The 22,317-nt window shown below is 41.6% G+C and overlaps 1 protein-coding gene across 4 annotated transcripts in view; it reads right to left on the reverse strand.

The window, feature by feature from the left end:
* The window catches only part of ENTPD8 (ectonucleoside triphosphate diphosphohydrolase 8), a 158,159-nt gene that overhangs the window by 1,332 nt on the left and 134,510 nt on the right, over positions 1 to 22,317 (reverse strand). The window contains exons 10-11 of one of the 4 annotated variants that reach the window (XM_033961777.1): positions 9,581 to 9,691; positions 7,701 to 7,734 (exon numbers count right to left, since the gene is read on the reverse strand). The exons of 1 other annotated variant lie outside the window; for it this stretch is intronic. In XM_033961777.1, the coding sequence (XP_033817668.1) occupies positions 7,711 to 7,734; positions 9,581 to 9,691 (135 nt within the window). In that variant the 3' untranslated portion in view covers positions 7,701 to 7,710. Of the gene's footprint in view, positions 1 to 7,700; positions 7,735 to 9,580; positions 9,692 to 13,653; positions 14,124 to 22,317 lie in introns of those variants that run through there. 2 more of the 4 variants (XM_033961776.1, XM_033961775.1) reach the window with 2 other exon arrangements.

A 22,317-nucleotide genomic window follows, 5' to 3' on the forward strand; every position in this document is an offset into this window, starting at 1 on the left:
GAATATGAGGCGGACGGCAGTGTTCTGGATCAATTTTAGTCTCCTAAGGGTTTTCTTTGTGGAGCTCAGATAAATGACATTGCAATAGTCTAGTACGCTCTGGACAGAGGACTGTACCAGAAGGCGGAAAGAGGAGTCGTCAAAGTATTTTTTTATGATGCGCAGTTTCCAGAGCACCGAGAAGCATTTCTTGACAGTGAGATTGGTGTGATTTTCTAGGGATAGATGTTTGTCTAGAGTGACTCCCAGTATTTTTAATGTTTGTTCGAGGGGGAAGACCAAGCCTTTCACTTGGATTGTGGAGACTTTGATTTTTTCATTGGGAGAGGCTAGGAAGAATTTTGTTTTGTCCGGGTTTAGTTTTAATCTGTAGGATTGCATCCAGAGTTCTATCTGATTAAGTATGCTTGTGATGTAGGCTAGTAGATCTGGGGAGAAGGTGGTGAGTGGGATGACTATTGTGATGTCATCTGCATAGATGAAGGATTTGAGTTTGAGGTTTTGAAGGAGGTTACCCAGGGAGGCGAGGTAGATATTAAATAGTGTGGGGGACAGGGGGGAGCCCTGCGGCACCCCGCAGGAGTTAACCCAGCTAGATGAGGAGGAATCGTTTTTGCGAACTCTGTAGGATCTGTTTCGTAGGAATCCGTGAAACCAGCTGAAGACCTGGTCGGAGATGCCAATGTGGGTCAGGCATTCTAGGAGAATGTTGTGGTCTACTAGGTCGAACGCACTGCTCAGATCGAGTTGAAGGATCAAGGCGCTGGAGCCCAGGCTAAAGAGGGTGTGCAAGTAGTCGAATAAGGCTGCAATAATGGTTTCAGTGCTGTGGTCAGTTCGAAAGCCCGATTGATTGTCACATAGTATGTTGAATTTATCCAGATATGCGGTGAGTTCAGCATTTACTATCCCTTCAGCTATTTTGGTGAATAGAGGAATGCTAGCGATAGGTCTGTAATTAGAAGGGGCGTTTGGGGGTTCTTTCGTGTTTTTTATGATTGGGGTTAACATAATATGGCCTTGCTCAGGTGGAAAGTATCCTGAGGAAAGTAGAAAGTTCACCCAGGATAACATGTTGGCTTTGAAATGGATGGGTGCAGTTTTCATGACATTTGGAGGGCAGGTATCTAGTTTGCAGAAGGAGTTAGAGTATTTGTTGTAGAATTTATTGAAGGTTTCCCAGTCCAGTATATTGAATTGGTTCCAGTATAGATCTGCTCTGGACCCTTGGTCTGGTTTGTATATGCCGGTATCAGTAAGAATGGGGAAAAGCTCAAGGGGATTAGTCGAGGCAGGTAGAGTAGATCTTAGTTTTTGGGTCTTGGAGATGGAGAAATCAGCTAAGGTGTTTGCGGTTAATGTGGAATCTTCGTGGTTGTTGGTGAGTGTCTCAATGTAGTATAGGTCATTAACTAGCTTAAAGAGATTGCTACTGTTATTTGTAAAGTCACCAATTTTGTGTGAATAGAATTTTTTACGTTTTTCTTTGGTCAGGTTTTTATAGATTTTTAGTTTGAGTCTCCAGGCATCTCTGTGTTCCTGGGTTTCTGATTTTCGCCATACTCTTTCCGATTTTCTAAGGTCCCTCTTCATCTGTAATAGTTCTGCATCAAACCATCCCTCCTGCTTTGTGGTTCTGATTTGGCGGGTTTTTATGGGGGCTATTTCGTTTAAAATGTTTGTGCTGTCGTTGATCCAGTCTGTCATAAGTTGTTCTGTTTCATCGCTAAGTTTTGTGTTCTTTTCATAGCGGGCCCAGAATTCCTCTGGGTCTATCTTTCCCCTGGTGGTGAGGGTTTTGATGTTTCTTGTTTTGCCATTTTTTGAGGGTTTTTGTTGGCAGACAATGGAAAAGTCACAGAGTCTGTGATCGGACCAAAGGGAATCTGACCAATTGGCATGTGTCCAATTAAATTTTGGGCTGGACAGGACTTTGGAGGAGAAGGTCACCAAGTCTAGTTGATGACCTCTTTGATGAGTTTTGATAGGGGGGGTTTGAAGAAGCTTAGTTGGGTGATGAGTGACCAGAAATCCGATACTTCTGGTTGATCTAGCTGTTCTAGGTGGATGTTAATGTCCCCACATAGAAGGTTGTATGGGCTTGTTAGGGAGTTAGTGAGTAAGGCTTCCGCGAAGTCGTCTTTGGCTAGGTTCCATTTTTTTGGTGGGATGTAGACTAGAGTGATAGTTAGGGAGGCGGACAGGGATTTGGAGTTGAGAGAGCAGGCTAGTATTTCAGAGTTAGGGGAGGACTTGGTGTTTAGTAAAGAGCAATTGAGGTGGTCTCGAAAGATTATAGCTAGACCTCCTCCTCTTCCCCAGGTTCTGGCCAGGGAGAGAATCTTATATCCTGGGGGTAGGCAGTCTTTGATTATGATATCCTTGTCAGAGTGCAACCAGGTTTCAGTGAGTAGGACAAAGTCGGGGTTATTTTCGGTCAGCCAGTCTTTGATCAGAATGGCTTTGTTTCTCAGTGATCTAATATTTAGGTAGAAACCTAGTAGGTTCTGTTGGTTGGAGTGGGCGACTGGGTAATCGTGAGAGTAGGCTAATTTTTTTAGCGACCTAGGTTTTTTTGGGTAGAGCTTGTGAGGGTAGCGGGAGGGAGGAGGATTAGGGGATGAACTGGTATTAGGTTGGTTCTGTGGAGTGTGGGGTGAGACTGAAGGAACTTTTGGTTTTACCAAGCGGTTTAAGGAGATGTGGACAGGAATGGGGGTTGTGGTATAAGGGTCTGCAGTGAGATTAGAGAGATCCAAGCTCACCATCAACAGCTCTTTTCTCCTAAGGGAAAATGGCTAGGGGCCTATTCCAAACGTAAGGTGTGGGCTGCCATAGCCAGCCGCCTCAATGCCATTCACTACCATAACAGAGATGTTGAAGATTGCAAGAAAAAGTGGAGGGAACCTCAAGAGAGAGATACGGGCAAAAGCTGGCAACAGGTCTGCTGATGCAGATATGTCCGGCCTCCACCCACTGGAACAAGTGGTGCTCAGCTTTGTTTCACCAACTGCCACAGGCCACCTCTGTAGGAACATAGGCCTCGGTAAACTGTTCCCTTAATCCCCATTCAAATAGCAATGTCCCTTAACTTCCCCCAAATCATAAGCCTGTTTTCCTCTCACTTTTCCTCTGTGTATGACTGCTCACCCCAGGTGTTTGGGTTAGACCCCTTCACATCACACCAACACACTTTACCTACACATTGTGCTCTGGTAGGTGGGAATGTAGTGATGCATACTGGCACCTCTTCTCACCTAGAAACTGGAAGGGCACCTGGACTTCCAGTGTGCTCTTGAATCATATGGCTGCTTGAATAGGTGAGCTCCCAGCATACAGCACAATCATCGCTTTAATTTTGGACAACAACCCAATTACATCAGAGTTAAATCTTATCTATTAGAAGATAACTACTATCACTATGAAAAAAGGTAAAGGAGATGCAATTTAACCTGCCTTCCACTTTAAAACAGTTAAAATCCAATCCACTGTCTCCAGACAAAACTGGAAGGCCCAAAGCTTCAGATATGGTAATATCGAGAGACATGAGAAATGATACAACATACTAAATGATATGGTAATATCGAGAGACATAAGAAATGAGCTTGAAGAAATACATATGCAATTAGCTACTTCTCAACAAAAGCTGGAAACATTAACAACTAGAACTTCGAAAATCGAAGAAATATTGTCTCAAATTCAACAGAATGTTGTAGCAATTAAAAAGCTAAGAGATGATCTTGAAGACTTCACCAACAGGAGCAGACATAACAACATTCGCATTTTGGGAGTCATCGAAGGTATCAAAGGATCAGACATGATTTCATTCCTCTCTAAATGGATCCCTAAATTCTTGGATATTGATTTCTCATCATCATTGGAGTTTGAGAGAGTGCACCGTTCTCCTTCGAAGTTGAATCCTGGCGCAAAATACCCTAGGACCATCATCGCCAAACTGCTTCATTATAGATGGTTGATATGTGGGCTACAAGCCTTTAAATAAATAAATTGGCACAAGCTTTGAATTGATGTTAGACTCCTTATTATACTGATAGTTTACGAATTCTTTTGGCCACGTATGTTCCCAACATCTAACTTGAGCTGGATTAACTTATTGTGATTCACATTGGACTTTACAGACAGAATCCTTATTCCATATGATCCCCCAGAACTTTAAGGTCCTCATCGCAATACACCCTTAATGTTCCTTCATTAAAAATAATTGGCACTCGCCATGCATACATTTTTTTGGTAACGGCACCTTCAATTTGGAACTCGCTTCCTCTACATTTAAGAGCAAAACAAAGCCGAGATAAATTCAAGAGTAGTTTAAAATGCTTTCTTTTCTTTTTTATTTGGGAGGGGAGCGTATAAAAGGGTTGGTTTGGAGAGAGAATGGGATTATATTTTTGATTTTAATTTTGGGGAAAATGATTGTTTATTAAACATTAATTATAAATTACCTTATTGGAAGATAATTTTAAGTTTCAAATATAAATGGTATAATGGATTTTAAGATTTTTTTGTTAAATGTTAATGATCTCAACCATCCGATAAAAAGGAAAAAATACATTAATGTTTTTTAAAAAAACAAAATACAGATATTTGTTATATCCAAGAGACTCATTTGTCAGATATAGAATCTAAAAAACTAGAGGGAGATTGGCTTAAGCAATGTTTTTATTGCCCTGCGATTGGTAAAAAGACTGGTGTAGCTATTTTAGTAAACAAGAAATGTACTGCTTTGTTTAAACTAAGGGCTGCAGATATCTCAAGGAGATGGATATATGTAGAAATGAGCATGGGAAATACTACAATGGCGCTTTTTAATGTTTATGCCCCTAATTTGAATCAAAATGAATTTTTCAAGATTTTACAACAATTGATACTACCACTGGCTGCCTCTAACTTAGTGGTGGCTGGGGATTTTAATGCTGTTATGGACCCTTTGTTGGATAAAAAAAACCTAGCAAAATTATGAAATCATTAGGTTTGGATAATTTTGTAAATTCATGTGACTTGAAAGATATATGGCGAATACTTCATTTTGATGGACAGGAATTTTCTTTTTGCTCCCATGTTCATAAATCATTTTCAAGAATAGATTACATTTTTGTTTCAAACCAATTAGTACAACAGAAAACATAAGCCTCCATAGACCCAATTATTTTATCTGATCATGGAGGGGTGTGGGTTGAACTTAAAATAGGAGATCAAAACAATGGTAGACCTGTATGGAGATTTGATAATACACTGCTTGCTAATCCAAAATTTTGTGAAAATTTTCATATAAAAATGAATTAATATTTCCAATTTAATGCCACTGAAGGAATCTCAAGTGAAATTTTATGGGATGCTTTTAAGGCAACCATGACAGGACAAATTATTTCCTTTTCGGCATATATTAGGAAATAGGTCAAACAACAATTTTCCAATCTGGAACAAGAAATTAAATTTTTGAAATTAAAATTGATTGATAAATGGGAATATTCTGTATTCCAGGATCTTTTAAAAGCTAAATGTAAATATAATGAGATTTCTTCCAAGTTGGTAAGGAACGATTTATTTTCTCAGCAAGCTTTATATTATGGAAATTCAAATAAGGCAGGAAGATTATTGGCAAATTATCTTAAAGCAAAAAAAAAAGAAAGTCAAAAATAGTTGCCATTAAAGATGAGAAAGGTGATACATGTACTCAAGTTGAACCTATTTTAAAACAATTTTTAAAATTTTATAAAGCTCTCTATTCTTCTGAGCCTTATTTAGATTAAAAAAAAGATGGTTTAAAACTTTTAAAATTATTAAAGGGACCTAAAATTCCTGAACATATAAAAGGAAATCTTGATGAGCCTATATCATTAAAAGAATTGCAAACAGCGTTGAAGTCCCTTAGAGTTGGATCCGCTCCAGGTGGTGATGGTTTCACGGTAGAGTTTTTAAAATCATTTCAAAATACCTTATTACCACATTTGTTAAATTTATATCAGGCTCAACTACATAAAGGTAATATTCTAGGCACTATGGCAGAATCTTTAACTATAGTTTTGCCAAAGCCATATAAAGATCCTACATTAGTCTCAAATTACAGGCCTATTTCTTTAATTAATGTAGATGATAAACTTTTGGCTTTACGTTTAGCCAAGGCTCTCCCTTATATTATTGGTATACACCAAACTAGGTTTGTTGCTCAAAGCCATGAATGATCCAGCCTTTTCTATTTCCTTGGATGCAGAGAAGGCATTTGATCGGGTGAAATGGACCTTCATGTATCAAGCTATGGAATGGTTTGGTATACGTTTAATTGGAAAAACTGGAATAGATTAAATTACAGTTTTTGGTGGAATTCACTGTGTCATATGTATAAGATGGAAAGAATGTTAGCATTGCAGAAAGGAAATTTTAATAAATTTCAGGAGGTTTGGAGACCATTAATAGAATATTGTAATAAATGAATAATCATTTTTCCCAAGCTGATATAATTGTACAAAGAAGGGGTGGGTGGGAAGAAGTTTAATTATAAATTGATGGGTTGGATTAATAAAGAACAATATATATATGTAATCACATGTGTAAGAATAGGGTTGGGAGGGAGGGATTTATTTTTATTTTTAATTGTGAAATTACTAAGAATAGATATTCAAGTGATATTGTATAAGTTTAACTGTTAATATTTGTTGTACTTGTTGTTAGATGAAAAAATGAATAAAGAATATTTTAAAAAATGCTTTCTTTTTAAAGATGTATACAACTGATGTATCTCATGCATTTCTACTCTTTTCTTACTTTTTACAAATTTTAATCCTCTCCCAATCATTTCCTCTCGTTTTTTCCTCTGTTTTTATTACAAATTTTACTTGCTGTTAATAGTAAGCCTTCTAACATCTATCAGGGCAGAAAGATCCTGATTGCTCCAGATCTCGCTACCACAATCGCCGCAAAATGTAAGGAGTTTCTAACAATTAGGCAAGATCTTAAAGATATTGGAGTGCACGCATGAAAGTCACCTACCACAACTCCACAGATCCTGCTCTGCAAAAGTGGATACAACAAATTAAAATGGGGTGACTTTTTCCCAAATATTCCTTACAAGAATATGCTCAGTTTCTTACTGAACAATTTTTCATTCTCACATTTAAAGTTAATGAGGCCTTTATTGTTTTTCTGTTTAACGTTATTATGCATTTCTCAGTATCATTACATTCAGTTTTACGACTGCAGAATTTCCATTTTTTCATTCTTACATTTCAGGTAAACAAAGCCTTAAACAACATCTCATAAAGATTATCTCAGTTTACCAATATGATGCCTTTTTCTGTATAAATTGTTATTACACATTTCATTACACTGTACTGGCCTAATGGTTTGGATGCAGCAAATTATTCTGGGGTGACTTTATGTATATAATCCTGCTTTTCCTTTTCCAGGAATACTCTCAGTCTGTTACTGAATATTTTCAGTCCTATGTGTACAATTACCAAAACCTTTAAATGTCTCCTAATATTATTTCTGATTAGCACTATTGTGCATCTCTCAAAGGGAGAGTGCGGTGCAGTGGTTAAAACTACAGCCTCAACACCCTGGGGTTGTGAGTTCAAACCCACGCTACTCCTTGTGACCCTGGGCAAGTCACCCTCATTGCCCCAGGTACATTAGGTAGATTGTGAGCCCACCGGGACAGACAGGGATAAATGTTTGAGTACCTGATTAAATTCATGTAAACCGTTCTGAGCTCTCCTGGGAGAATGGTATAGAAAAATGAATAAATAAATATTAATTCACATATCATAACACACTTATCATGACACCTTACAGGTTCAAGATATTTTCCTTATGAATATATTAGATTCAAATTCCCAGTTGTCCTTTCTTGCATAATAAGTTACTTTACGTCACAGAGCTTACTGGTGGTAAGACCGTGGCTGTCACATATACATTGTCCATTGTTTGTAAGGTCTTACATATATGGACATATATTTGATATTTCATACTGCTATAACAGAATTTCTCTCATACACTATGTATTCTCTATGTTTATTATAACTTTCCAGAAATCTTCTCCAATATATTGCTATGGCTAGTGTTAGAATTGCTATTTAGAACGTAAATGGATTAAACCACACTATTAAACATAAAAAAGTATCAGATTATGTTTTCCAGAAAAAAATAGATATTTCATTATTACAAGAAATCCACTTGAATTTTTCAGACTCTCCTGTGACATCTAAAAATCTCTTCAACATAGTATCTTACAACAGAGGGAGATGGGCCATTGTTATGCTACAAATTGACTCTCAAGTTTTTTCTTTATTGAATTTATATGCCTCGTGGATTGTAAAGACTTCATTACCGATCTCAGGAATATTATTTTGGAATATATTTCTCATCCCATAATACTTGGTGGAGACTTTAATATGCCCTTGGACATAATTTGAGACAGGCAATCCTCATCTAAATTATGTCCCTCTTCATTGTGGTATGATCTGCACTCCTTGATTAAGAACTTTAGTTTAACAGATCCGTGGAGAACTCTCAATCCTATGGGTACAGATTTCACCTACTACTCAGCTCCTCATCAAACCTATACATGGATTGATTTTTTTTTTTTTTAATTTCCAAGTCTTTAATGTCCAATATCTCTAATGTTTCTATTTCTCCCATTTCATTATCAGATCATGCACTAATTTCCATGGATATTTCTCTCTACAATCAAGCTCATCCCAATCAGTGGAGATGTAATTCATCTCTCCTTTTAGATACAGATTTCATTCTAAAAATCAATAAATTTATCTCTGACTTTTTTCAAGATAATACACATTTTGTTAAATCTTATACTACTATTTGGGAAGCTCTCAAATCTTGCTTATGTGGTGAAATCATTAGCTACATAGCTTAGAAGAAGATATCAGCTAATATTATATCTAAAAAAATGGAATCTGAAATTACGGCTTTGGAACATCTACAATCTCTATTACCTAAATTATTACAGTTAAAATATAAATATAAACAATATGCAAGTAATTTGGCCTGCCTTGATATCCTGGTTTCAAAATCTGGCCATTACTCTGCTGCAAACAAAGCAGGTAGATACTTAGCCAGATTTCTGGCTGCCAAAAATCAAAGGTCCAAAATAGCTTCTATTGCATCAGATAATGGTATGGTGGTCACATCTAACTCTGATATAGCACATGAGTTTATAAAATTCTACAATAATCTTTTCTCACAAATCACATAATCACATTCTTTACAACAAGGTTTTTTAAGAGACTTACCGTGTCCTTCATTATAATAATAATATAACAGTTTATATACCGCAGGACTGTGAAGTTCTATGCGGTTTACAATAATTAGAAGATGTTACAGATTGAATGGATTTAACAATGTTCTGGCGGTTAACATTGATTGAAAGATGCTACAAATTGAGTGGATTTAACAAAGTTAAAAACTAGTGACTAACAACTCTAGGGATCAGTTATTGTGGGATGAGGTTAGTTACCTAAGTACTTTAGGAACAGATATGTTTTTAGGCATTTCCTAAATTCCCCATAAGTAGTAGACATAAGCAATTGTTCTAGATCTTTACCCCATAATGCTGCCTGGTGTGAGAGGAGATGTTGATGATGTCTTTTGAATTTACATCTTCTAACCGGAGGAGAGACAAAATTTGAGTGTGAACTTCTCTTATGTCTGTTGGCTGAGAAAGAGAAAAGGTCAGTTATGTATTTAGGGGCTAAATCGAATAGTACCTTGTAACAGAAACAACCATACTTGAACTTCACACGTGCCTCCATCGGCAGCCATTGATGGTTTTGTTATATTTATTCTCAAGCTCATTTCCAGTGAAGAAGAGGTACTGTTGGCCATCAAATCACTAGCTTCAGGCTACATCACTATTCTATAAAATATTTAGAGACCACATGTTTCCCCTCTTAAACAAATCTAGGAGGATTTGGGCCGAGGTGACATCTTGGAATGGCTCAGATGCTCAATGGTCCCTACTCTCTCTACTAATTTAATGCAATCTAATGCAATCGCTATACTATCTCTTTCAAAAAGCTTTTTGCACTCCCAGCATTTTCTGGGAGTCCAAAAAGCTTTGTGAAAGAGATAGTATACAGAGATCGGGTTTATTGGATTCTACTATGTGCTGGCACTGTAATTCTGTATTAGGCGATTTAAAACACATGATATATTCTTGTGCCTTAGTTCATGATTTTTGGACATCTTGAGCATAATCTGCAAAATTCTTCCACTATCATCTTCACTGACATTTGATTGAATTATTTTTAGGTCTCAGTGTATATTTGATATTCTGAACTGGGAACAGAAAAGATTACTAGACACACTTCTCACATTAACGATTCAAATGATTTTTTCTAACTGTAAATCAGCTAATCTGTTAAATATCACATTTTGGTGTGCCACTGTTATGCTAACACACGACATGCAATTCAATTAATGGTTATAAGGTTGCAAAGATACAGTCACCTTTTGCTAGTTTCTCTCAAAATAACGGTTCCAACATCTGATGCTTTCTCACTGTATTTCGGTGATGGGATAATTGCGCGCCAGACGCCAGCACGCTGACAATCCAGCGCCGACAATTCGGCGGAAGACAAGCGTGTGGGAGAAAAAATAATTTTTTAAAGAGCTCCGACTGGGGGTTTGGGGTGGCAATCCCCCCACTTTATTGGTTAGTGTTCACGCTGCTGTTGGAGGGGGAGACGTCTTGCGCTCCACTGTCTATGAACCCTGTATTTCATTGCCCTCTCTGTATTGATTACTGATATCACATCCGAATATATGTTATGACTGGACTGATATGGTGTATCTCATCATATATTGTATCATCTTACCTACTTGTTACTCTTAAATTTTTTCTTAGGCATGCATGTGGGCATAACTTTTTTTTCTGGCTTATGCCTCTACATGCCTATTTTTCTGTTTTAATATCCGATTCTCTATATAACAGAATATTGTATTTCAGATGTATTTGTTATCAGAGTTTATGTTGTTGTATTAAAATCTTAATAAAGAGATTTAAAAATGAAAAATGGGCACCTGGAGAGGCAAAGGCAGAAACATTGGTATGCTGTGGTCTTCAAGTGTTGCCACCGCATGGTGATGGAGCAGTAGGGGATGTAGTTGTGACATCCATTGAAGTCCTGTAGGATGTGGCAGCAGCACAATCTGAGGAGGCTGTAGCTGTTGTGAGGGAGAGTAAGGATGCTGCTTCTTTGCAGCCTATTCTCCCCCCTCCCAATGAATTTTCTGATGCAAGTGCTGACTTGGATTAGGGCAGTGAGGGAGGCTAGCCTGCCCAGAGGAGGGGACCCAATCGACAGTGCAGACACCTGATCAGCCTGGCTCAAAGGCTGCTGGGACACAACATTTCCCTTTATAATTATCAGCTCATGAGGCAGGACTTGGAAGCCCAGAGGGTCACACAGCCATCAGCATCCAGATCCAAAGCCTACGGAGCAACCTACGGAACTTCATTAGAAATCAGAACACCATCCAGTCCCCTGCTCAGCAGCCTACAACACCATCCAGCTCCAGCACTATGCCAGTGCAGAGAGGCAAAGCAACTGCCAAACAGCACCATGCCCCAAATCCTGGGCCCTGTACCATGCCTGCCATCTTACATACCTCTCAAATGGCCAAATTTCACAGGCTTGCACCTGAAGCCAATGACACCAATGATACTGGGGATGAGTCGTGTTATCATACATCTGGATTTACCTGGACATGTCCTCTTTTTTAGAGGGCATGTCTGAGCATCCAGACAGCTTTTCAAAACCTTGCACTGAGAGACATTTGGAGTATTGAGATTAAGCACCAAATTACTGCGTCTCAATGGCCACGAATTTGGACTTGGAAGATGAGATGTACAGTGTCGGCATCTATGAGACAAACTTGTTTTATTCTGTTACATAGAGCATTATGGACCCCTGTTCGATTACAGAAATTGGATAGCTCTAAGTCTAATGCATGTTGGCACTGTCATCTCGAAGCAGGGACTTTAGATCATTTATTATTCTATTGTCCATTTGTTATGAATCTCTGGAAATCAATTTGGGACCAAATTAATTGTTTATTAGATAACCCAGTGGCATTATCATATGATACTGTGCTATTTGGTATGGCAATGAGAGCAAAAAGTCAGATTTCTACAAATAATAACAAATTATTACTTATAATGACTGGGGTTGCCATTCAACAAATTATGTATAATTGGAAAAATTGGAGTACATTAAATTATAATTTCTGGTGGAATTCCTTATGTCGTTTATAAAATGGAAAGATTTATTGCAATACAGAGCGGTTTTTTCAGGAAATTTCAGGATGTGTGGGAGCCATTTACAAAGTATTGTACCGATTAGATGACATTTTATTTATTTTTTTTCCTCTTAAATTTACAAGTTTGATTGTGAAGGGGAGAGGGGAGAGTAAATTTATTGTTACATATTTTATAAGGTATTGATTATATGAAAAGAAAGGGTGGGAAGGGTGGGAGATAAGAGCATATTATTTGTACCATTGATGATTATTAAGTGTTATATTTATTGTTAATTTACTTGGATATATTGTTATATTTATTGTAAATTTGAAAATGAATAAAGAATTTTAAAAAAAAACAACAACCTTGCACTTTGTCCAGATTTTGAAAAGTTTCCAGCTTGGGCTGTCACCAGAAGGGCATCTGCACATGCTGGCATGGAATGGGGCAGGGTTGGGTGTGGGGCAGAAGCTGCCTCTTGTGCTTCAGAGAGGTGTGGGGAGGGCCCAGAGGGGTGTGGGGGATGGAGGAGCTGAGGCAAGGGGAGGGGAAGTAGGCTAGGGGCTTTAGATGCCGTTCTTGTGGATGTGTGTGTGTGGGGGGGTGGATTTGGGGGTGTGGAGGGAGGGGTGTGGATTTGGTGGTTACAACAGACAGTTTGTAGAAATAAAGCAGTTCATTTCACTGAACTTTACTGGAACATAAGAATAGCCTTACTGGGTCAGACCAATTTATTTATTTATTTAGCCCGTCCTCCCAAAGGAGTCCAGAACGGGTTACAGGAGTACATTCATAGTATGGGTAGGACAAACTTTAGCGAGACATAGACTCTTCAGCATTTACAGCATGGACAAAAGGGTTTAGATTACAGCAATTACAGTATAGACATACCATGCAGACTTACAAATACAGACTTAGTGGCCATAAGGTGGCTTAAATTACAGCAGTTCCAGTATAGATACACTAGGGAGTGAAATAGCTTTCTTTGTAGGTGGGTGCATCTTTGTTGTCAGAGAAAAGTGGTAGCAATTTGCGGTGGCATGTGAGTTTTAGCGAGATTCCGTTTGGTATATTAGGTGGTGTCTTTGGGATTCTCTCCGTCTGGGCTGTAGACGGTCCTGGTGATTTATCACTTTTTAACTTGCCAGTTTGGCTTAGTATATCTTCCAGATTCACTGAGATTTCATTCAGTTCCTCCACATCATCACCCTTGAAAACCATTTCTGGTTCAGGTAGATCTCTTACATCTTTTTCCGTAAAGACCGAAGCAAAAAATTCATTCAGTCTTTCTTCTATGGCCTGAGCGCCCCTTTTGCTCCTTGATCATCCAACAGTCCCACAGATTCCCTCACAGGTTTTCTGCTTCTGATGTACCTAAAAGTTTTTGCCTCTTTTGCAAGTTTCTCTTCATATTCTTTCTTAGCCGTCTTTATCAATGCTTTGCATCTATCTTGCCAGTCTGTATTAAGCGTTGCCTGGCGCAGACCTTCTCCTGGAATGCACCCTGGTCAGCTCTGTGACATAGAGGAGGAGGCTTCTCATCATCTGTATTTTGTGGCTGTTGATGGTGTTGCTTTGGGGGGTCTGGGAATGGCTGCCTTTTTCGGAGGGCAATATTATGGACCATGCAGCAGGCCATGTATATCTGAGAAACCTCAGGTCGGTAAAGCAGTTGCCCTGCCCCCCAAATGGTCAAGACATCTGAAGCGGTTCTTGAGCTGGCCAAAGGTGCTCTTGATGATGGCTCTGGTACTTCTGTGTCATCTATTATATTCCTCCTCTTCAGCATTTTGAGGGTGCACAATGAGGGTCATTAGCCACACTCACTATGGATACCCTCTGTCACCTATGGGAGAGAGAGAGGGAGAGATGGGGAATGGCAGTGAGGTGCAGTTCAAGTGGGAGATTAGTAGGAGTTTGCAAAAAAGAGTGTTGGGGGATGGTAGGAAGGCTAGGGGGGGTATAGGGTTGCTGTGTCCCTGTGGTGCTTACCTAGCAGCCAACTGCTATTGAACTCCCCTCAGGTCACTCTCCTGTAAATTCCAGAATGCTGGAAGATGTATGCATCGTGGTTGAGCCTGGGTATCTAGCACACACATCCACTATCTCCCCCTGAGTACTGCACACAATTTGCATATTCATAGAATGGAATGCTTTCCTGTTTCTGTAGCTGTCTTCATCTTCCCGGGAGGGGGGGGGGGGGCTCTGAGTGCAATGTATGTGCAATCTATTACACCTATGGCTGAGGGGAAGTGTGCTATGCTGTAGAATTCATCCATGGTGCTCTTTAGGACTAGGGAAGGTGATATATTCGTGGGTGAGGGTGGCTGCGGGTGTGGGTGAGGAAGGCTTCTAGGAACTGGGTGAGGCACTTAGAGATGGCAGGCTTGGTGAGTACTGTGTTGGCTGCTAGGATTGGAAGCTCCCAGTGCCTAGGAAGGTGAGGGAAACGGTGACCTTGAGGTAAACAAATATAGGGTTATTCCTGTGTGTGGTACCTGCAAGAGGAATTTCAGCTTCTGACAGAATACTGTCAAAGCGGTATCTATTTATACATTGCTGGTCTGTAAGGTCTAGAAAGCAGGCGCAAGCCCTGAAGACTCTCCTGCGGTGGTGTCTCTAGTGTGCAATCGGCACAGCAGAAGGACAAGGTTCCCTAGAAGTAGAGGAGGAGAGCTCTTAGGAGCTTGCGGTTCTCAGAGCTCAAGAATAGCATCCAGGAGACTACAGTAAGAGCAGAATTGGGAGGAGCTTGCAGCTACTGCCTTGACCAACAGAACTGAAAGGTTTCAAAAGACTAAAGCAGAACTGAAGGAATTTTTTAAGGATTCAAAAGACTATCATATTGTTAAGGTTTTTGTCCCTAAATCTGTTTAAGCTGTGCTTCCCCAAAGATGACAAAGAAAAAACAGAAGCACAGCTTAAAATTAAAGAGATTTATTGTAAGAATTAATTTTAATGAATTACAGAGAGAAATTTAGTACAACTGGTTAACGTATAACTGGATAGCAAACATATATATTTCAAAACAGACTGATCAAATATCTAAATTCTACTATGCTCTTTCTCTTATTGTTATATTAATATTGTTCATATATTTTAAAATTAACATAATTTCCTCAGCTGTTATACTTAGTAACCTTTAAATGTAAAATTAAGTTGGAAAGAAAAATATATTACCCAAGTGTCTCTTCCATATTGGCCTTCAAGCTTCACAGAAGCCTGTTCCCATTCAGGAAATAAGGAAGTCTTCCTCCCTATTCCCTGATATAGGACCTTATATATCTTAAACCAAACAGCTATTTGAATGGAAAGTCCACAAAATTTCATGTTCTTGTGTCCTAAGGCAAGCTGAAGCTGATGATACAATCTTCCTGGATGGAAGAAAACTATCACACCTGGCCCTTTCTCATTGGCTTAGGTTAGCTCTACCCCTGTATCCCCTGGTCCAGCTCAATACAGGCCATAACCCCTTTCCCAGAACTTATTATCTGGGTCATTATGAGCTCCATTAACTAAGGTACCAGGTCATCTACAGGGGATAATGTCATATTGACCCTACAACATATATCTCTCGTTGGCTATGCCTTGGTTCTTCTTGAACATATAGAGAGGTATAATCAAAACATATATCTAAGTCCGATTTGGGCGTATGGTGCTAAACACCCAAAGTCAGCAGTAGAGAGTTGCGCAGGGACAGATATCCCACTGTCCCTGCCAGAATCCTGCCCATCCCCTTCCGCCTCACCAGAATTCTGCCTATCCCCACCTATTCCCACCAGAATCTCCTGTCTCCACCTGTCCCTGTGAAGAATCCTCTCAGTACCCCCATAAAAATTACCTGTCCCCATAAAAAGCAATTACTTCTGATAGTTGATTTTAGTTTTAATTGAATTTTAAAGAAAATTCAAAACAAAGTCAGACATCTGCCAGAACAGGCATAAAGCCAATACCCCTTCTCCCTTCCTCTCCCCAGTCGGGTGGGGTTGGCATATCAACAAAATTCTATCCCAAAGAAGTAGATTTAAGGCAGAATTTGACAAACAGAATTTGCCTGGTGCAGCAATTCTCTCCCCCTACACTTTTCTTTTTTTAAAAAGTTACATATTTAATGTTGGTGCCTGCTGGGCTGAAGCAGTCTAATGCAGGGTAGTCCGGCTCCAGAGATGTAATTTGTAATGTAATGCAATGTAATTTATTTCTTATATACCGCTAAACTCCGTTAGGATTCTAAGCGGTTTACAGAAAATAGACAATAGTATGCATTAAAATTATAAGTAATATAGGTTTACAGAGAAAATATACATTAAAGGATACAATAAAAATAAGATGAATAAATAAAGATAAATAAATAAAGAATAGGTACTTAGAACTTCCCTTACTGTCCCGAAGGCTCACAATCTAACTGAAGTACCTGGAAAATTAACAATTAGTTGAGTAATAAAAGTAAGAAATAGAAATAGAAGAAAAAAATAAGAAAATAAAAATTCCAACAAGGCTACATTGATCCAAGGACTTTGAAAGGTAGAAAAGAAGAGAGATAGGAATAGCTGCAGAAAGGAGGAACCGTTGAGCAATAGAATTTTGGAGAAATTCAAATGTTAAAAAATAAAACAAAACAAGGGGCAAATCAATGAATGAAATTAACAATGAAACATAAACTGGAAAAAAGTGACAAATAAAAAATCAGAACAGTCGGATTAAAGTCCAGATTGAGATGACTTCACTGTTAGGCCGCCAAATTTCACCAGGTATCATCCGATCCTTGCCAACACATCGGAAGCCCCAAATCCAAGAAGTTCACATCCTCCTCCTGCATGCCAAACCTGATGAACTTGTCTCTTTTTGGACAGGTATTGTGCCATTTTGACCGTGCGCGGCTCCTCGGTGACCATGCCATCCGGGCTAACCATGGCCTTCCCTTCACGGTGGTGGCTGTGGGGGACGCTCCTCTCAATGGCCGAAGCCAGCGGACAATCAGCGGATGAGTCGGTTGTAGTGCGATTTGCCGGTATCAGTAGGAGTAGGCAAAAGGCAGGAGCAGGCGAACGGCTCAACTGCTGCAGTTCAGGAGTGTTCCCGGCTGCTTCTGGGGGGCGGAGCTCGCTCACAAGCCAAGCCCTGGAGGAAGAGAGGTGGCCTGGGAGCCCTGGAGATGTCAGTTGCGGTGTGAGCAGGCAAAAGGCAGGAGTAGGCAAACGGCTCAACTGCTGCAGTTCAGGAGTGTTCCCAGCTGTTACTGGGGGGCGGAAATCACTCACACACCGAGCCCCGGAGGAAGAGAGGTGGCCTGGGAGCTCTGGAGATGTCAGTTGCGTTATGCTGTCCAGTCTCTCCCATGCTCCTCTGCACAGCCACAGTGAGTGGTGGCAGGCTTGAGCCAACGAGATTCTTGACGGGGAGGTCTCACGCCCAGGCTCACTACTAGAAGAACTCTGCACATCCACCAATCTGTGAGCACTTCTACAAGAAAATGCTTATGATTGGCCATCAAGCTCCAGCTCTGTCTCCCTGATTGGTATTGGTACAGAGCTCTCCCAGTGAATGGCAATCAGCAACTGGTGCGCTGAGGGATCAAAGAAGCTTAGAAGGAACATTGGAAAAAAGGTAGGCTAGCATTTCCGTGGGAACCCCGAGAACCAGCGTCCATCCCTGCGGTAGTCCTGTGGACCTGGGGGGGATCCCCGCGGGAGTCTCATGGACCTAGGGGCGATCCCTGCGGGAATCCCCTGAACCTGGGAGCAGTGGCGTACCTAGGGGGGGGGCGGGGGGGGGCGGGCCGCCCCGGGTACCAGCCCTAAGGGGGTGTTCCCGGCCTTGCCGTTCAGTCCCCCGCCACCCCCGAAGGACCGCTCGCCCCCCTGGCCTCCCCGCACCACCTATGAACAGCCGCAGCAGGATCGCGAAGTCAGCGTCAGCATCCCTGCGCTGCTTCCTACGACGCGATCCCGCCCCTCCTCTGACGTCAGAGGAGGGGCGGGACCGTGGCGCAGGAAGCAGCAGGGATCGCTGACGCTGACTTCGCGATCCTGCTGCGGCTGTTCATAGGTGGTGCGGGGAGGCCAGGGGGGCGAGCGGTCCTTCGGGGGTGGCGGGGGACTGAACGGCAAGGCCGGGAACACCCCCTTAGGGCTGGTACCCGACGCTGACTTCGCGATCCTGCTGCGGCTGTTCATAGGTGGTGCGGGGAGGCCAGGGGGGCGAGCGGTCCTTCGGGGTGGGTCGGGGCATCAGGCCTTCAGGGTGGGGCGGGCGGGCAGGCAAGCAGGCTTTCAAGGGGGAGGAGGTGACAGGCAGGCAGGCAGGCCTTCAAGGGGGGACAGGCCTTCGGGGGGGGGGTGCAGACATTCAAGGGGTGCAGGCCTTCAAGGGGGGCAGGCAGGCCTTCAGGGGGGTGCAGACCTTCGGGGGGGGTGTAGGCCTTTGGGGGGGTGCAGACCTTCAAGGGGGTGCAGGCCTTCAAGGGGGGAAAGGCAGGCAGGCCTTCAAGGGGGGGACAGGCCTACAAGGGGGGGGGGACAGGCCTACAAGGGGGGGGACAGGCCTACAAGGGGGGGGACAGGCCTTCAAGGGGGGGTGCAGGCCTTCAAGGGGGGGTGCAGGCCTTCAAGGGGGGTGCAGGCCTTCAAGGGGGGAAAGGCAGGCAGGCCTTCAAGGGGGGGACAGGCCTACAAGGGGGGGGGGACAGGCCTACAAGGGGGGGGACAGGCCTACAAGGGGGGGGACAGGCCTTCAAGGGGGGGTGCAGGCCTTCAAGGGGGGGTGCAGGCCTTCAAGGGGGGTGCAGGCCTTCAAGGGGGAGACAGGCCTTCAAGGGGGGGAAAGGCAGGCAGGCAGGCCTTAAAGGGGGGACAGGCCTACAAGGGGGTGGGACAGGCCTTCAAGGGGGGGACAGGCCTTCGGGGGGGTGCAGACCTTCAAGGGAGTGCAGGCCTTCGGGGGGGGGGGTGCAGTCCTTCAGGGGTGGGGTTTAGGCCTTCAGAGGGGGACAGACCTTCGGGTGGGAGGTAAAGTCCTTCGGGGGGTGCAGGTCTTCAGGGGTGGGGTGTAGCCCTTCGGAGGGGGGACAGACCTTCGGGGGAGGGGGGTCCTGGTGTAAAAGTACACAGAGGGAGAGAGGGAAGGGGGGGTTCAAAGATACATGCATATGCCAGACTTTGGGGGTTAGAAATAATGGGTCTAAAAACAGAGGAGTGGGAGAGAGATGGTGCATAATGGGATTTAGGGAGGGAAGGAACAGAAAGGGAGAGAACTTGGAAACAGGGGATGGTGTGGAGGGGGGATAGAGATACTGGATAGGAGGATAGTTGGGAACAGAAAGGGAGAGATGGTGGATCCTGGGGTGGTGGGGAGTTGAGAAAAGGTGAATCTGTGGATGGAGACAAAAAAAAGGAAAGATGCCAGATCTCCGGGAGAGGGAAGGGAAACGGAAGGGGAGAACAGAGATGGCAGACGGATGGTTAGCACGGAGAAAGGAGACCCTGGCAAGCAAGACAACAAGAGCCTGGGACCAACAAGATTTGAATATTGATCAGAGAACAAAAGGTAGAAAAAATAATTTTATTTTCTGTTTTGTGATTACAATATGTTAGATTTGAAAAGTGTACATGAGACAGCTTGAAATGGGAACTTTTCTATTTTTGTGAATGGCAAGGCTGAGTTCAGTTAAAATATATGCTTTATAAGAAAATATAATAATGTGTTTTATAAAGTTTATAAGCATTGCTGGCATACTCGGTGAGGTGTTCCTAGTGTTGGTGGTGGTGGTAGCATGTCAGTGTGTTGAGAGGAAGAGGTAGTCTGGGAAATTCTGCTGAGCAAACTCTGGGCCCATTTCCACCCCCAGTTAGTCCACTCCACTCAACTGGTTCACACACTGAGTGGGTCTTTGGGTGTTATTTCTGGGTAGTTGTTTTAGAATCTCTTCCAGTGGTTTGTCAGTATCTCCTTCTGGTCCAAGGAAGGAAACTTTGTCAACCTTAGCATTGACCTTCAGAATATGTTTGTAACAGCGCTGCTTGTGTGGCATTAGGCTATGTAGTGATCGAAAGAAAAAAACAGACCTTTGCACATTTTTGCACTATATGGTGGGTGTATGAGGAGATTCATTTCCTGCACAGTTAAGTCCATTTTTTCTACTGAATAATAGTATAGGTACAATGAAAGTAAATAGCAAAAATGTTTGAGTAGATAATTAAGGAAATCTTTTTCATATTGCTTGCTTATGGACTGGGAAAAAAGACTGTTCAAGCAAATGTCTCCAGAACTGCTTTAATGGAAAAATGTGATTTTTTTTTTTTTTAAGTACTTTGTGAAATTTATTGTTGTTGTGAAATTTATTGTTATACTTTGTTTAAACTTAAAAAGCGGTGTCATTAACAGTGAATCTAATCGAAAAATCGATTCAACAGGGTGAATCGGATCGAATGAAATATTTTTCTCTGAATCGGGCAGCACTATTGGCTACCATGAGAATGGGCTACTGGGCATGATGGACCATTGGTGTGACCCAGTTAGGCTATTCTTATGTTATGTTCTCATCTGTAGGGGCCTTTGTTTTCACTTCTTATTTTAATGTATTTTTTTCCTGGGAACTTATCAGTGTTTTTTTATAATGGGAACAAAAATGGAAGAGAATTAATGTGTGTGGAATGGGGGGGGGGGGGGTAACTAATTTCTTCAGCTAAATAATTCAATCCACTTCAAACAGACATAGGAGAACTCACGCACCATTCACACACCCTCCAACCAAAAACGTCAAAAGAAAAAAACTGTTCGACAACCTCCTAGCCATTCGAGCTGCAACACTTGACCCCCAACTCTACAACCTATTGACCTCGACCACAAACTACAAAACCTTAAAAAAAGAAATAAAAACCCTTCTATTAAAAAAACACATAAAACCAAACTAACATAATCAGAACTGTCCCAAGCATCACCTGCAACTACTCCATATGTACTTCTGATGTCATGACAATTCAGACATAATTTATGTTATGTTATGTTTGGAATAATGGTTACATAAATGAGGTTCAATAAAAGAAAATTTTCTGTGGGAGCATTTGTTGGAACTTCTGTTATCCTGATTTCTTCTATCTGTGGGCTTTCTTTAGCTAACCTACTTATCTGGGGCTTTCCACTTCTGCAGCTGCCCTTTTCACGGTCCACTTTGCGCTTGCACTCTCTGGGGAGGGGGGGTTGGGTCTGGGCTTGGTGGGGTAGGTGTGTCTGGTAGTTTTGTCTGGGTGGTGGCTGGGTGTTTCTTGGGTGCTTGTTGTGCGGATTGGTGTGTCTGGTGAGCGGTCTGGGTGTTGTTGCTTGTGGGGGTTTTTTTCATTATAAAATATGGCTGAGGGTCTAGTCCGGCTTATTATTCTTGTGGGTTCTGGGGTGGGATTTGTTTGCTTGCCCCAAGTTTTGGCCTTTTGTTGTGTATTGCTATGCCTCTCATTGGCAATTTTCTCTTGGGAGAGGCTTGTTCATGCTTGTTGTTGCTGTTACTCTCATTCTGTGTTCTTTTTGATAATGTATAAGTTTCTGTACAGACCATGGTTGCTTGTCTGGACCTTTTGCCATTCTCAATAAAAATACTTTTGAAAAAAAAAAAAAAAAAAAAAAGAAAATTTTCACTGCCTGTTTCTATTCTGACCATTTATTCCATTTCATGGTTATTGCAAAAAAAAAAAAAAAAATTTTACATGAGGGGGGGGGGGGGGGTGTCAAAAAATGATGGGCCCCGGGTGCCACATACCCTAGGTACGCCACTGCCTGGGAGGATTTCTGTGGGGTTCCCACAATCCCTGTTCCCATGTAGACCTCTAGTCAGCAGTGGGAAAATGCACATTTAAAAAAAAAAAAATCTAGAATAAATTTATTTTTCAAAAATCGTCTATTTGGAGTTCCAGGCTGAGCCTGGAACAATATTTAGAGGCTCAGTGGAGAGCTGAATCAGTAATACTGGTTAATGATTAAGCTCAATGCATGGTAATATGAGAATGTGAAGTAATTAGCAGAGCATGGAGGTTTCCTGCACCTTAATA

The sequence above is a fragment of the Geotrypetes seraphini genome, chromosome 10 (assembly GCF_902459505.1).
Source record: "Geotrypetes seraphini chromosome 10, aGeoSer1.1, whole genome shotgun sequence".
Taxonomy (NCBI): domain Eukaryota; kingdom Metazoa; phylum Chordata; class Amphibia; order Gymnophiona; family Dermophiidae; genus Geotrypetes; species Geotrypetes seraphini.